This window comes from Mirounga leonina, unplaced genomic scaffold (assembly GCF_011800145.1).
Source record: "Mirounga leonina isolate KUSES-001 unplaced genomic scaffold, KU_Mleo_1.0 Mir_165, whole genome shotgun sequence".
In the NCBI taxonomy this organism is placed as follows: Eukaryota; Metazoa; Chordata; class Mammalia; order Carnivora; family Phocidae; genus Mirounga; species Mirounga leonina.
This window is the reverse complement of record NW_023270415.1, coordinates 57,109,011-57,122,251: the sequence shown is the minus strand read 5'-3', so window position 1 is coordinate 57,122,251 and position 13,241 is coordinate 57,109,011. Positions and strand designations below refer to the sequence as shown.

General features: G+C 34.7%; 1 protein-coding gene across 3 annotated transcripts in view; it reads left to right on the top strand.

Moving 5' to 3' along the window:
* CSMD3 (CUB and Sushi multiple domains 3) overlaps positions 1-13,241 on the top strand; it is a 1,201,062-nt gene that overhangs the window by 553,168 nt on the left and 634,653 nt on the right. For all 3 annotated transcript variants that reach the window (XM_035011782.1, XM_035011781.1, XM_035011780.1), the window contains one exon: positions 1,658-1,782. In XM_035011782.1, the coding sequence (XP_034867673.1) occupies positions 1,658-1,782 (125 nt within the window). The remainder of the gene's footprint in view (positions 1-1,657; positions 1,783-13,241) is intronic.

The window sequence follows — 13,241 nt, the reverse complement described above, 5'->3', positions numbered from 1 at the left end:
TGAGTGAGTGCTTTTGTTTTCTTTGGGTAAATACTCAGTGGAATCACTGGATCATATGGTAATTCTATTTTTAATTTCTTGAGGAACTTCTATACTATTTTCCACAGTGATTGGATCAGTTCACATTCCCACCTTTTTAAAAGGAAACAGTGAGGGGAAAAAATAAAATGCCTCCAGAGGAGAGTAGATTCTAATACCTACAGACTTTTTCCTACACTAAGCCTTTCTGTTCTTTTTCATGCCTAGTTCAGGTTTTTTGGTCATCTTTAGCCTAGGTAAGAGGTTGGCCAGCTTTTTCTATAAAGAGTTAGATAATAAGTATTGCATAGTTTGTAAACCAAAAATCTCCATTGCCACTACTCAACTCTGACATTGTAGCATGAAAACAGCAATAGATAATATATAAATGAAAGTATACCTGTGTTCTGATAAAACTTTATTTATATGCATTGAAATCTGAATTGAGTACAATTTTTACATTTCATAAAATATTATTTTTCAAATTTTTGAAAGTATAAACACCTTTTTAACATGTTGGGCTGTACAAAAACAGGCCGTGGACCTGATTTGTCCTGCAGGATATAGTTTACCGATCATTGGCCTACACTATTGGAATTATTTTCTTACCCACCCCTATTATCTAATAAATCTGCATGTTAAACTGCACTCTATACTGTTCCAGGTATACGTTCTTAAAATACAAATGTGACCATGTAATCTGTCTCCATGACAAGCTCAGCTTCCTAAACAGGAGCTGTTCAGAAAAAGGCTGGGTGAGAGGGTGCAGGTGGTACCCTTAGGCAGAGGGGACAGGGAGAACAGTGCAGACAGAAAGCAGCATGGCATGTACAGAAACTGTCAGCTGCTATACTGTTCACATATGGCACTGGGTTAGGGATGAGGTGGAGAAGTTGGCCAGACTTATTGCTGGAATGCTTTTCATGCTATATAAAGGAAATTGGACTTTATTTTTTCTGGTGAGTTGCGCTTCAAGGATTTTAAGAAAGAAAATGCATGGTCAGGTTTCTGTTTTGTTTTATTTTTGTTTTTGTTTCAGTAGACATCCATTACCCTTAGAAATTAGGGTTCTAAGAAATGATCATTTTAAGTGACTTCACTTTCAGTAGAAAAGGAAGCAGAATTACAGTAGGTTAAGTAATAAATGATGGGTGAATTTTATTTTTTTATTTTTTTAATTTTTTTTTGATGGGTGAATTTTATATGAAAGACAATCAACATAATTTTGCAGCCCTAAATATTGATTGATTGATTGATTGATGTACAAATATTCATCCAAATAAATGCACATAAAAATACTTGCTGGAAAAGTACTGCAATGAATATAAGTGCTGAGACTCAAGTCAGGAAGACTACTTTTTGCTTCATGTTTACCACCTACTTAGGATTGGAGATTTAGTCAATTACTTAACCTTGGCTTCTACAACTAATAACAAGATAATTAAATTTGATGACAGCTTTCTGTAGCACCTACCAACATCTGCATGTCATTGATTTACAATAGATTCATATGTTTTAGAAAGATACTTTTTGCCACTATGGAACCTTTTAACCTATTGGATATTACCAGAAGTGGAGACTAATTGTTATGTTATATTTTTCTAATCCTGTTTTTTTTTAATCCTCTGTTCAATTTTAGCCTTGGATCAACTGTGCAATTCTCTTGTGATGAAGATTATGTCCTGCAAGGTGCTAAGAGTATCACCTGTCAACGGATAGCTGAAGTCTTTGCTGCTTGGAGTGATCACAGGCCTGTATGTAAAGGTAAAGAAAAACCTTTAAAATCAAAATGTTCTCTTGACATTTTAATAGTGTGAACTTTGTTCCACTGAGCATAAATTTCAATTAAATATTTGAGCTGTAATGCAGTCTTAAGGAAATACTTAACCTATGTCCTTAGCAATATTGTTAAAAATCTCTAATATGTGAACTGCTGTATTAGGTTCCCAAAGAGTTCCCAATGTAATAATTATATAAATATGTAATACAAGGCACTGGTGACTCTCTGGCTTCCCATATTACCAGTAATTACAGATAAGATTTATTCTCATCACCTTTCTACAAATTAAATATTTCCGTATAAATTAAATAAAACCCCTGTTTTCTAAACTTTATTAAGCTATGTTTGAAAATGCCTCATCTTGGCTTACTGGCACTCTTAATTGCTTCTTTGTTGTTGTTGTTATTTCATTTATTTATTTGAGAGAGAGAGAGAGAGCATAAGCAGGGTGAAAGGCAGAGGGAGAAGCAGACTCCCTGCTGAGCAGGGAGCCCAATATGAGACTCCATCCCAGAACTCCAGGATCATGACGTGAGCCGAAGGCAGATGCTTAACCAACTGAGCCACCCTGGTGCCCCTGTTATTGTTATTTTTAATAATGGCATCTCTGCATATTTCAATGTCTTAGTACTCAAAATGTCATTATCCCTTCTTCACCCTCAAGGAACATTTTCAGTGAGTCAACACACTCTATAGATTACCCTCAGGTGTAATAAGGGTGTTATCAGGGGAATAGAGAAGGGGCAGATTTGAGAGCTACTATAAAGGGACAAAGAGAAAGTATCTGACAACTGGATATGGAAAAAGGAAGTGACAAGAAAGAATCAAAGATGATGCTCAAAGATGAATCCATGAGATTAGAAAAATCTTAGGCTGTTAATAAGTATGAAGAAACTGAAAAATGGAGTTGTATGGAAGATTATCCATTTACTACAACATTATTATCATTGGTAACACTTACAGACATTTCCTCTGTGGCAGGCATAGTGCTAACCACTGTCTTATTTAATCCTGAAAACAAACTGATTGAGGCACTATTATCTCAATTTTAGAAATGAAAAGGTAAGATGTAAAGAGAAATAGTCACTTTCCCAAGTTCAAATACTTGGAAAATGTATTTGTCCTTAAGTCCTCAAGGCTTAAGTCCTTAAGACTTCATCGAAAGGGGAGAAAATCCAGATTTCAGAACATTAATGAGAAAACAGAAAATGATAAAATGGAAGCAACAGGTACCTTCCATTCACTTGGCAAAGGCAACTCAGAGTAAGAAGAGAGAATCTAGATGTTTCTTAGGTTCAAGTAAAGCTTTTCTGTTACAGGTAGATGTGTACTCATGACCTATCTTGTTTTCAAAGGCTTTGAAAATGACATGTAATGCAATAAATTTAAAAAGAAATAGTGAAATGGGGATAATAATAAAATAAGGCAAAATATTTCCATGTTCCTAAACAAAAGTTCATATACAATTTAGTAGACAACTTTAAAGAATGTTAGACTTAAATATGACAGCTGCCAAACAAACAGGGAAACCTAACCAGTTTACACACAAACAGTTGTCTATGAAATACAATTATAACAATGACACAGAAAAAAACAAACTTCTTCCAGGCTTTGAGGTCTGAAATGGCTTGCGTTGTTTTTAAAAAGTAGACACTGAATGATAGGTATTGTGGGAGTAACTTTCATCAATGTTCCGGCAATGAATAGAACAGTAAACTGCATAAAGTTAATTTTTTATGGTGTCCTCCACTCAAGACAAATTATAGTTATAAAGGACAACGTAGTGAAAATCGTGGTTCCAAGTGGTGTGATCCAAGTATCCTGCTTCAATTTTTCATAAATTAGATGTGTGCACTTTTTGATGGCAAAAAAGACTGGAAAAAATAGAGAGTAGATTTAAGAAAAAAAGATTAATGTTAATGCAGAAACAAAACCTCACACAGGAAGAAAAGTTATAGCCAGATCATGGAATTTAAGGTCTACATAAAGTAAGATTGAGACTATAAACCATCTTTTTTCATTCAAGACTCTCATTTCAATAAAAAGAATGAATCATTTTTATTACGATTGTAAATTGTTCAAAGGCAGAAATAATGTTACATTATTTTGTTATGTTTTACAAACCCGATAGCACAAGGGGCAGCTCTCTACTAGCTTCAGTCTCAAGAAATATTTGTTGAAAATTAATGTGTGATTACTTTTCTTTGATTCCAAGACACATGATGATATATATCAACATACATATATTAGCTGGGAGGCATAAAATATGCATGTTCAAGATTCATATATTGATATTATTTCATCTAAATTTTACATCGTTTCTGCAGACACTAATCATTTATACATAGCTTTATTTGTTCTTTGTATGCAGGCATATGTGGGTATGGTTTATAAAGTACATTTAGCTATTAGAAATTACTGGCTGTGGTGCTAGAAACAGTAATGGAAGGAACATGCTGAAATAGTAATTGAAGTTTTAAAATGACTATCCACAGTGAGTCTGAACAAAGAATAGTTTTCATGTCTCATGGGTGCTTGGACAGAATAAATAAGCTTTTTCCCAGACAGCAGCATAAATAACAATATCAGTGCACTGCACCTTTGAGAGGTTATTAATATAGCTGCTGTCTATGTATTGCATGGTTGAGCAATCAAGAAATGCTGATTTTAAAGGGACTGAAAGTTCACACAAATAACAAATTATGAATTAAAATAAAAAGAGCAATTTAGAAATTAATATTAATGGATTTTACACAAACCAGAAAAAGATTTTTATTCCCTAAATGGGATATGTATATGAGATATTTGCCAATTTACACTTATGGATACAATTATTCTTTTCTTGGAAATGCAATAAATATCCAAAAGCTGAAGTTTATGCAAAGAAGCAGATTATGCCCTTGAATAATATGTAGAATGTTTATTTTAGATATTTGTGATGTTCAAAGAAACATCATTCATTGAAGAATTGATAATTTGTTGACTGGGAAGTATTTAAGAGAGCTAATATTTATAGATTAGACAAAATTTTTGACAAATTTTCAGTCAATATTTATTTGGATGGCCCAAATAACCAGTTTTTATCTGTCAAGGCACAAGAGCATGAACCACTCATGAGAGTAATATAAGGGGTGACTAAGAGAGGATTAGAAAAGAAGACAAAAGAAAGAAAATACTGGAAACAGGTAAAAATCAGGGAGTCACCTTTTAATTCCATTACTGAATTAATTATTCACTTATTTTTTATGCAATTATTAATGTAATTATTTATTTTGGATTCCACAAACATTAATGAACATTGGTAGGGATGCCAAATTAATACTATGTTGGATAGGGGCGCCTGGGTGGCTCAGTCATTAAGTGTCTGCCTTCGGCTGAGGTCATGATCCCAGGGTCCTGGGATCGAGCCTCACATCGGGCTCCCTGCTCAGCGGGAAGCCTGCTTCTCCCTCTCCCAGTCCCCCTGCTTGTGTTCTCTCTCTCACTGTGTCTCTCTCTGTCAAATAAATAAATAAAATCTTAAAAAAAATACTATGTCAGATACACAGCATGTAATGGTTTTAATTATTTTGTATTACTTAAAAGGCATAAACGCAAAACTAGGTAATATATAGTAGACTATTTTGTTTACAAGAGAGGAATAATTCTCTGCAAAATTCAGATGAGGAAGATTATTTCCATGTTTGGAGATGGTCAGAACTTGAGATGGAGGAGCAGAACTTGGGAATTGTTTTGGATTTCAAACATAGGAAGTTGGAAAGCATTCCACATATAGAGGATATGTCACGAGTGAAATCACAAAGTGAATTGGCGTATCTGGGGAACAAGGTGGGGGAGGATGGGCATTCCAGTTTGGTTAGGTATATATATGAAAGAATATAAACTGGAGTAAGTTAGGAAGGGTTATGTTATATAACTCCTCCCTTAATTTTTTTGGAAGCACCCTAAATCCTTCATTCCTGTCCTCACCATTCTATAGTATATATACTACAACTGACTCATATGTTTTTGTTTGGACTATAATTTATCATACGTATTGCTGGCAGGCTAATCCCATCAAAATCTCACATTTGTTATGTCCCAATAATGTTCAAAGGCCCCATTTTATTTCTCAACTTCACACTGTGAGCCAGTAAAATGAGACAATCAAGAATGTGAACTCAGGTATCAGAGTATGTCAGTTCAAATCTTTGATCTTCTACGTAAGTAATAAACTCTCTTCATAATTATCAGATTTCTTATCTGTAAAAGAGAGTTCTAATACATTAGGACCTACTCCATAGGGAGTTAAGAATTTGTATGAGGATGCAATGAGGTAATCCATATAAAAGCATCAAGAATATGAGCTGAAACACAAACACTTAATGGATAGAATTGGTAGTGCTTGGGGAGCTGCCGCTAATAGTTAACTCATTTGATTTCCAAAATCACCCATGATTTGTCTCCATCCAGGTATTTCTTTAATTCTCACCAGAAGTTTGTCCCAGCATCTCAATACTGAACAGAATCACTGTCCTAATTTTCATATACATGTGACTTGTCCTGAATGAAAGCATACCTATTAACCATATTCTGCCCACCCACCTTTCAAAGTCTTACTCACCTTTCACCTCCTCCAAAACTTCTCTCCTATTTCAATTATCCTTTATCCCTGCTTCTTTAATGCCACTTCACATTTACTATCACACAATTACCACACAATTTAGTACTTAATTCTCTTTGGCAGTGATTCCTCACCATTTTATGGTCAATAGATTTATTTCTTCAACCAAAATCACCTTAGAAAGAACAAAATAATCAATACTTCTATAGTGCTGGGATTTTCATTGGATCTCTTTTGAATATTGCCAAGAAGAGAACAGTTACCAATATGATATATCTATAATAGATAGATTGACAGCCCAGTGCCACCTTTGATTTTAAATGGAAGGATCGCTGAACCTCAGTTCAATTCCTTTCTTCACATACAAAGGAAAAATAGGTATCACAGTTTATTTGATAGATAATTGCTCTGGCCAAAGCTAGGGGCCATGACCCTCATTAACGAATATTTATTAAGGGCTTTGGGGGTCTTAAAGTTTTCAAACTTCTCTCACATATGTGTCAGGTTCCTACTCATATTTTACTTTTTACTCTTCTTCACAGGGTTTAGTCCAGTGACCATTATGCCTATATTTTTGTGCATATGATAGTTGCTAAATAAACATTTTGAACAAATATTATGGGGAGACTTAGTTCATTGTAACAAAGAGTTTAAAAAGATAGTAATGTGCTGATTGTAACCAGAAAAAGTTGCCTGGTGGAAGACTTCCTGTTATGCAAAAGCAATTAGAAAATTTTGCCCAAGAGCAAACCAGAACCCGCTGAAATTTATCAACCAGAAACACATATAGCAGGTGTTTGTCTGTAGCTGTTATTGATGCCTTCTTAGTTTCATGGAATAATGTTACAGATGAGATGATGCATAATAAGGGTGATATTAGCAATTAATAGAGTGACATATGGTGAAGAAGATAGACAGATGGTTTAGATATGGATATTTATCATACACTCATGTTTCTTGATGGTCTTTTTTTCCTAAAAATAATAGTTTGAAATTTTTTATATAATTTAATTTTAATAAGCAAATTCATTTTACTGAGCTCTGACAATGAATATATTTTAATGAGAAGATGTCATTTACATGTTATGTGATGCAGATGATAGTGATGCATTTATGTATATCATTTAAAATTCAAAACTACCCAAACAATTAGAAATTTTGCATTTCAATAGTGCCCTTCCAACAACTGCTCAGAAATACATTCCACACATTTTGCCTACCTCATAAATTTATTAGGAAAATATGCAAATAGTTAGCAAATAAATAATTGTCATATAATGGGGGGAAAGTATCTCGATAGTTATCAGTGAGAACATTCTATTGCCACTCTTCCATTTCCTGGGTGTATGACCTTGCTTATCTTGCTTAACATTTCCTAGGCTTCCGTTTGCTTTTTTGGTGATTACTGTGGACTTCTTCCAATTATAAATTCTAAATATTCTTAAGTACAGTTACTGCTTTTCTATACTTTAGAACATGTTAAGGTTATTCTTAGTTAAATGTTTGTTTTGGTACGCTCTGGCAGTTGTAACAAAAATAGCATAAACTGAATGGCTTAAAACAACAAACATTTATTTCACCATTGTGGAGACTGTGAAGTCCTAGATAATGACTGGTTGGTACAACTTCCTCACTGTAGCCTTCAAACTGTAACCTCATGTGGTGGGAAGGGGAGGGGTCTCTCTTGGATCTGTTTTATATGATCACTAATCCCATTCCTGAAGGCTCCTCCCTTACCAACTAATCATCTCCCAAAATCTCTACCTCCTAATATTGTCACGTTGGAGGTCAGGATTCAACATAAAAATTATTTTGGGGGGACACAAATATTAAGTCCATAGCAATGTTCTCCTTTACCTTTGCCAGCCCAGTGTCTGTCTCAGTTCCTGGCACAAAGCAGGCAATAATAATAACAATAATAATGATGGTAACATCTGATAAACATTGCTAACAGAGTATTACTGTGCTTTATTGTACTATGTTTTAGGTAGCAGTTTAAAAAATAGATAAATGTTGCTTTTACTTAGGGCCAAAACTGCAGTTATCAGTCACCAAAGTGTTTCAAAGTAGTTTAGAATCTGTGGGTCTTTTATACCTCATTTACTATTTAAAATATAATTTCATATTAAGTTAAAGGATTATCTTTGTTTATACATTTCCATACTAATAAGTGTACTTCTATGATATCTTCATTTTAAATAATGTATCCTTAGAAAAACAAAGTTGATTATAATGTGATTCTTGATCCTGCTATATTCTAAGGGCTATAGTTTTGAGAGTTCTTAAATGGAAAATGAAGATATTAATTATTAAAATTTATCAATAACAATTATATGTGAGTTGGGAGAGAAAATAAACAAGAAGCAACTCTTTTATTTTTGGCATACATAATTTTAAAGCCCTGAGGATTTGAAATTTAATGGGAATAAAGAGGACTATGCAATGAACAAAGCACAAATGACTAAGGAAATAATAACCTAATAAACAATGGACATTTTGGCTGAACAGCCAAGGAAAAACCTGAAATGCGTTATCTTTATGCAAGGATGAACAAATTGAAAACTAGTAAAATCAGCACAGGAAATTCAAAATTTGCAGGAGAAACTACTTATTTGAAAGGGAATTTCAAAGAATTGTTAAAATGAAATGACTTTTTTGTGTTTTGTATTTTTACAGTAAATCTATGAAATTCCTCAAAATTCCCTTGTAATGTAGAAAGCCTTCTAGCCTATGTTTGCTGACAGGATGTGCTATTATCACAAAGCACCTGGATGATCTAAGATGACTTATTACCCTTTCCACTAATTCTGATCACATAAAATGATGGGAAAAGTAAAGATGGTGGAGTGAGGGACTCCCTTACTAAGCTCCTCCATAGTGCAAACTCACTTTTGTTTTAAAATAGCAGGATAGCTACTTTTAGGCAAAAAGTTTGTGGAAAAAGTGATCATAGTGCGATCACTAGAATGTCTGACACTTTTTATATGCACTCAAAATAGAGAATTGTACAATGTGAAACAAAAAATATGCAGACCTGGGAAAGACATAGACACCAAATAGGAAACAAAAGGCATAGGCAAAATATACAGAGACAGGATTGATGAGAAGGGGAAAATTATTAATATTTAAATTGAGTTTATTTGAAATTTAAGGAATCATGAATTTTACCCTTGATATGAACATATAGAATTTATCACATTTTGGCAGACCTTTCATTGAATTAAGGTGTAAGCTATGTTTTACTGTTTAGCTAATCTGACTGTAATTTTTCTGGATCTCTAGGTTTATAGCAACAGCATCCCCAACAACTATCCATGCCTGGTACATGGCAGACACCCTCACAGATATTTGACTGAATGAATGTTTTGTTTCTCACTATGCTAGATGCAACGTAAGAAGCACAGAATAGAATTGAACAAATCATGCCCTTGAGGAATTTACAGTCTCGTTGAAAACAGTACATTCAAAATGAAACAACCAGAGAACATCCCTAAAGCCACAGAGGCATGGTTGCACAGACAATGTTTATGTCATAAAGACAATTCAAAACAAAGGAAGGACAGAAGACAGAAATGAGAATGTTAACCTTTCGGAAATAAATTCCATAGACCATGAATATATCACTTAGTCACTTTCTCTTCAAGCTGAATATTACTGCATATTTCTTTATTTTGGAAATAATTTTTTAAACAAAATGGATATTGGAGTGCTAAATATTTATTTGGTAAAAGGAGAAAAAAAGGTGAGTTAGAAATTATCTTTCTTTCAAGATGGGTGCTCTACTTTAGTGGGAAAAACACAACAGAAATATGTGTATTACCATACATCACAATAACAGACATTGCAGATGAATAGACACAGTGCTTTACATTCAATGAGGATAAACAACCATTCTGCTTAGAAAAGTCTAGAAAATTTAATTAAAAAGCAAATAGGGATTTAAGAAGGAGAGGCAGACAGACCGGTAAGTTAGGTATGGAAAGATATACAAGACAGAAAACTATACATAAAGTTGCAGGGTCATGAAAGAGACTTATATTAGAAAGAGAGCAAGACACTGATGAATGAAATATGGAAGAGCATAAACATATTGAAGGTGGCTAAAATGGAGATATGTTGGTTAAACAGATGGATCTTATTTTGAAGGGTCTTATATGCCAATGACAAGGTAAATATTGGGTTTTGGATGCATAAAGAAGGTGATTTTTTTATTTTTAATTTTTTAAAAGGGATTACTTATTAATTTAATTCATTGAACAAGTATTTATTCAGTGATAATTATGTGCCAGTCAGACACTGGGGTAAGTACCAGAGATAAAAAGATAATTAAGACAAAATCTCTACTTGCAATGAACTTACTCTCAATGGTGGGGGGCAAGAGAAGATCCCAGAATTAATATACAATTATAATAATTTATCATAAACTCCATGCTAGAGTTATATAAAAGGTGTTCTGGGGCTTGACAGAGAAGACTTCCAACAGGAGGCAGAAGCTGAGCTGAACCTTGAAAACACAGTAGACAAGGCTAAGGAAACAGTGACGGTTATGTAGGGTACACCAGATAGAGGGAACCACATGGGAAAAGGCATAAATATCAGGGTGCACTGTATTATAGAAAATGGAATATGAGTGGAGAGAGGTAACACTGAAGGCAGGGTGTCCAGTTTGACTTTTGATTAAGTCAATGATAAGAGAAATGCAGAGAAGGGGTTAGAAGAGAAGTAGATTGGAGAGGATACCAATATATAAAGGATAAGGGGAGGAAGTTAAGCCTGTGAAAGAGACTAAAAAGTAGTAGCTGGAAGTAGAGATGGATAATAGGGGAGAATGGTGTTGTAACACCACAGTGAGGAGAGATTTTATAAATGAAGTGTGGTCAACATTGTTAAATGCTGCACAGTGGTTGAGAAAAATAAGAACTCCTTGAGTTCAACAGTGAAGAGGATACCAGTGACCTTGGTAAAACCATTTTCATTGAAATTGTTGATGTGGAAGACACATGGCTATAGTTGAGGAGTAATGAGGTGAGAAGAATTGAGGCTTGAAGTGAAAGCAGAAGCTTAACTGTAAGGCAAAGGCAAGAGCTAGGTTAGTAGACAGAGGAGCGTGAAATTAGGGAAGGGCTCTTTTTAAGATATGAAGAGTTTAAATGATAACATGGCTCAGGTGCGTGTGAGACATTAAAGATAAAGGTGAGACTAACATAACATGATAAAATAAAATTTAAAAAAAAGATAAAGGTGAGAGCTGGGCCGATTGGAAGATACAGTTCTCCAGTATGAAGGGTCTGGAGTTCAGAATAGAGGGGATTGCACTGAGGTTGGATAGGAGTTCACACACTCTCCTTTCAGGTGGGAGACTGTGAGGAAGGAACCACTGAAGGTGCAGATAATTTTATAGGTGGGAAAGAGAAGGCATTATTCTCAAATGGTGCTCTTCCTCCTCCCCAGTTTTTTTGTTTTTTTTTTTGTCTGTAAAATAGATGAGGTTATCTAAGGAAAGGAAGAAATCCAGCAGTTCTGTGATTAAGTAGGATGGAACTGAAGATGAAATTGATAGGAATAGAGAGCTAGGGGAAGTTACCAAGCACTCAGCCTCTGAGAAACAGGTTCATATCCTGAGGGTTTCATTTAGCCCAGTGGTCCTCATCCCTGGCTGCACATTACAATCACCCAGAGAGCTTTTGAAATAAAAACCCATGCCCAGGTCCTAACCTACAGCAATTAAATGCAAGTCTCTAGAGGATTAGATAATTCAGTTCATATATCCCCTCTGAGATAAATTGGTCAGTTTAACTGCATTGAGGATTCAAAAACAGCTTGAAATGATCCTCTGTTTTCTTAGGAAGCCTCTCCCTCCTTCCCAAGGAGTAATGTACTCACAGGCAGGCTGTTTGGAACATTTAGTTATGCGTATCGTATTCCTGTTCTACAGAGTAGCAAAGTGGAAGTTTGATGCATTCAGGTCACCAAGGCAAAGCATCAGCTCACCACTTCCTCTTCTTACTGGACACATCCAGATAGGAGAGCAATATAAATTTGCATGTTAAATGTCAAAGATGGACTCATTTTCATACTTATCATGTATTACCAGCTGGAAATGGCACCAATTTACTTTTGAGATAAGTATTTCTTGGGAAGAAATGAAATGGGGTCACAACTGAATGAGCTGCACTTCATTTGCACTTCTGCTGTCCGTTTTGGACAGCTTTAGCTTATTTATTCCAAGGAAACAAGGCAAGGCAAATGTAGGTTTATAGCATGGAAATAATTTTGAGAAGAAAATTAAATAACACTATGACTTTATGAAACATGAATTATTTTAAAAGTTTGTTGTAAGTGCCAACATTTCAACATATGCATTACTTTTGTATGTCCTTTCCTTGTTGTCTATTGATTATCCAATTCATGCAGCACTTGCTTTAGTGGCTCATTATTTTAAATATTTTCTTTTAAAAAATACTTATTTCAAATTTCACATTTCCATTTTACAGTTAAGGTCAATATTTATGACTTTCTTACTGAGTACTATTTCATTACAAAACTCTTCTTAGTTTTTGCACAAATTAAAAGGGCATCTTGGATGATTTTGAGATGTTCTAAGCCTATTTAAAGTTAATGAAATTCCAGGGTGCCTGGGTGGCTCAGTTGGTTAAGTGTCCGCCTCTTGATTTCAGCTCTGGTCATGACCTCAGGGTCATGAGATTGAGCCCCTTGTCAGACTCCACACTGAGCGTGGAGCATTCTTAAGATTCTCTCTTTCCCTTTTTGGCTGCCCTTCCCCACCCTCAGGAAGGAAGGAAGGAAGGAAGGAAGGAAGGAAGGAAGGAAGGAAGGAAG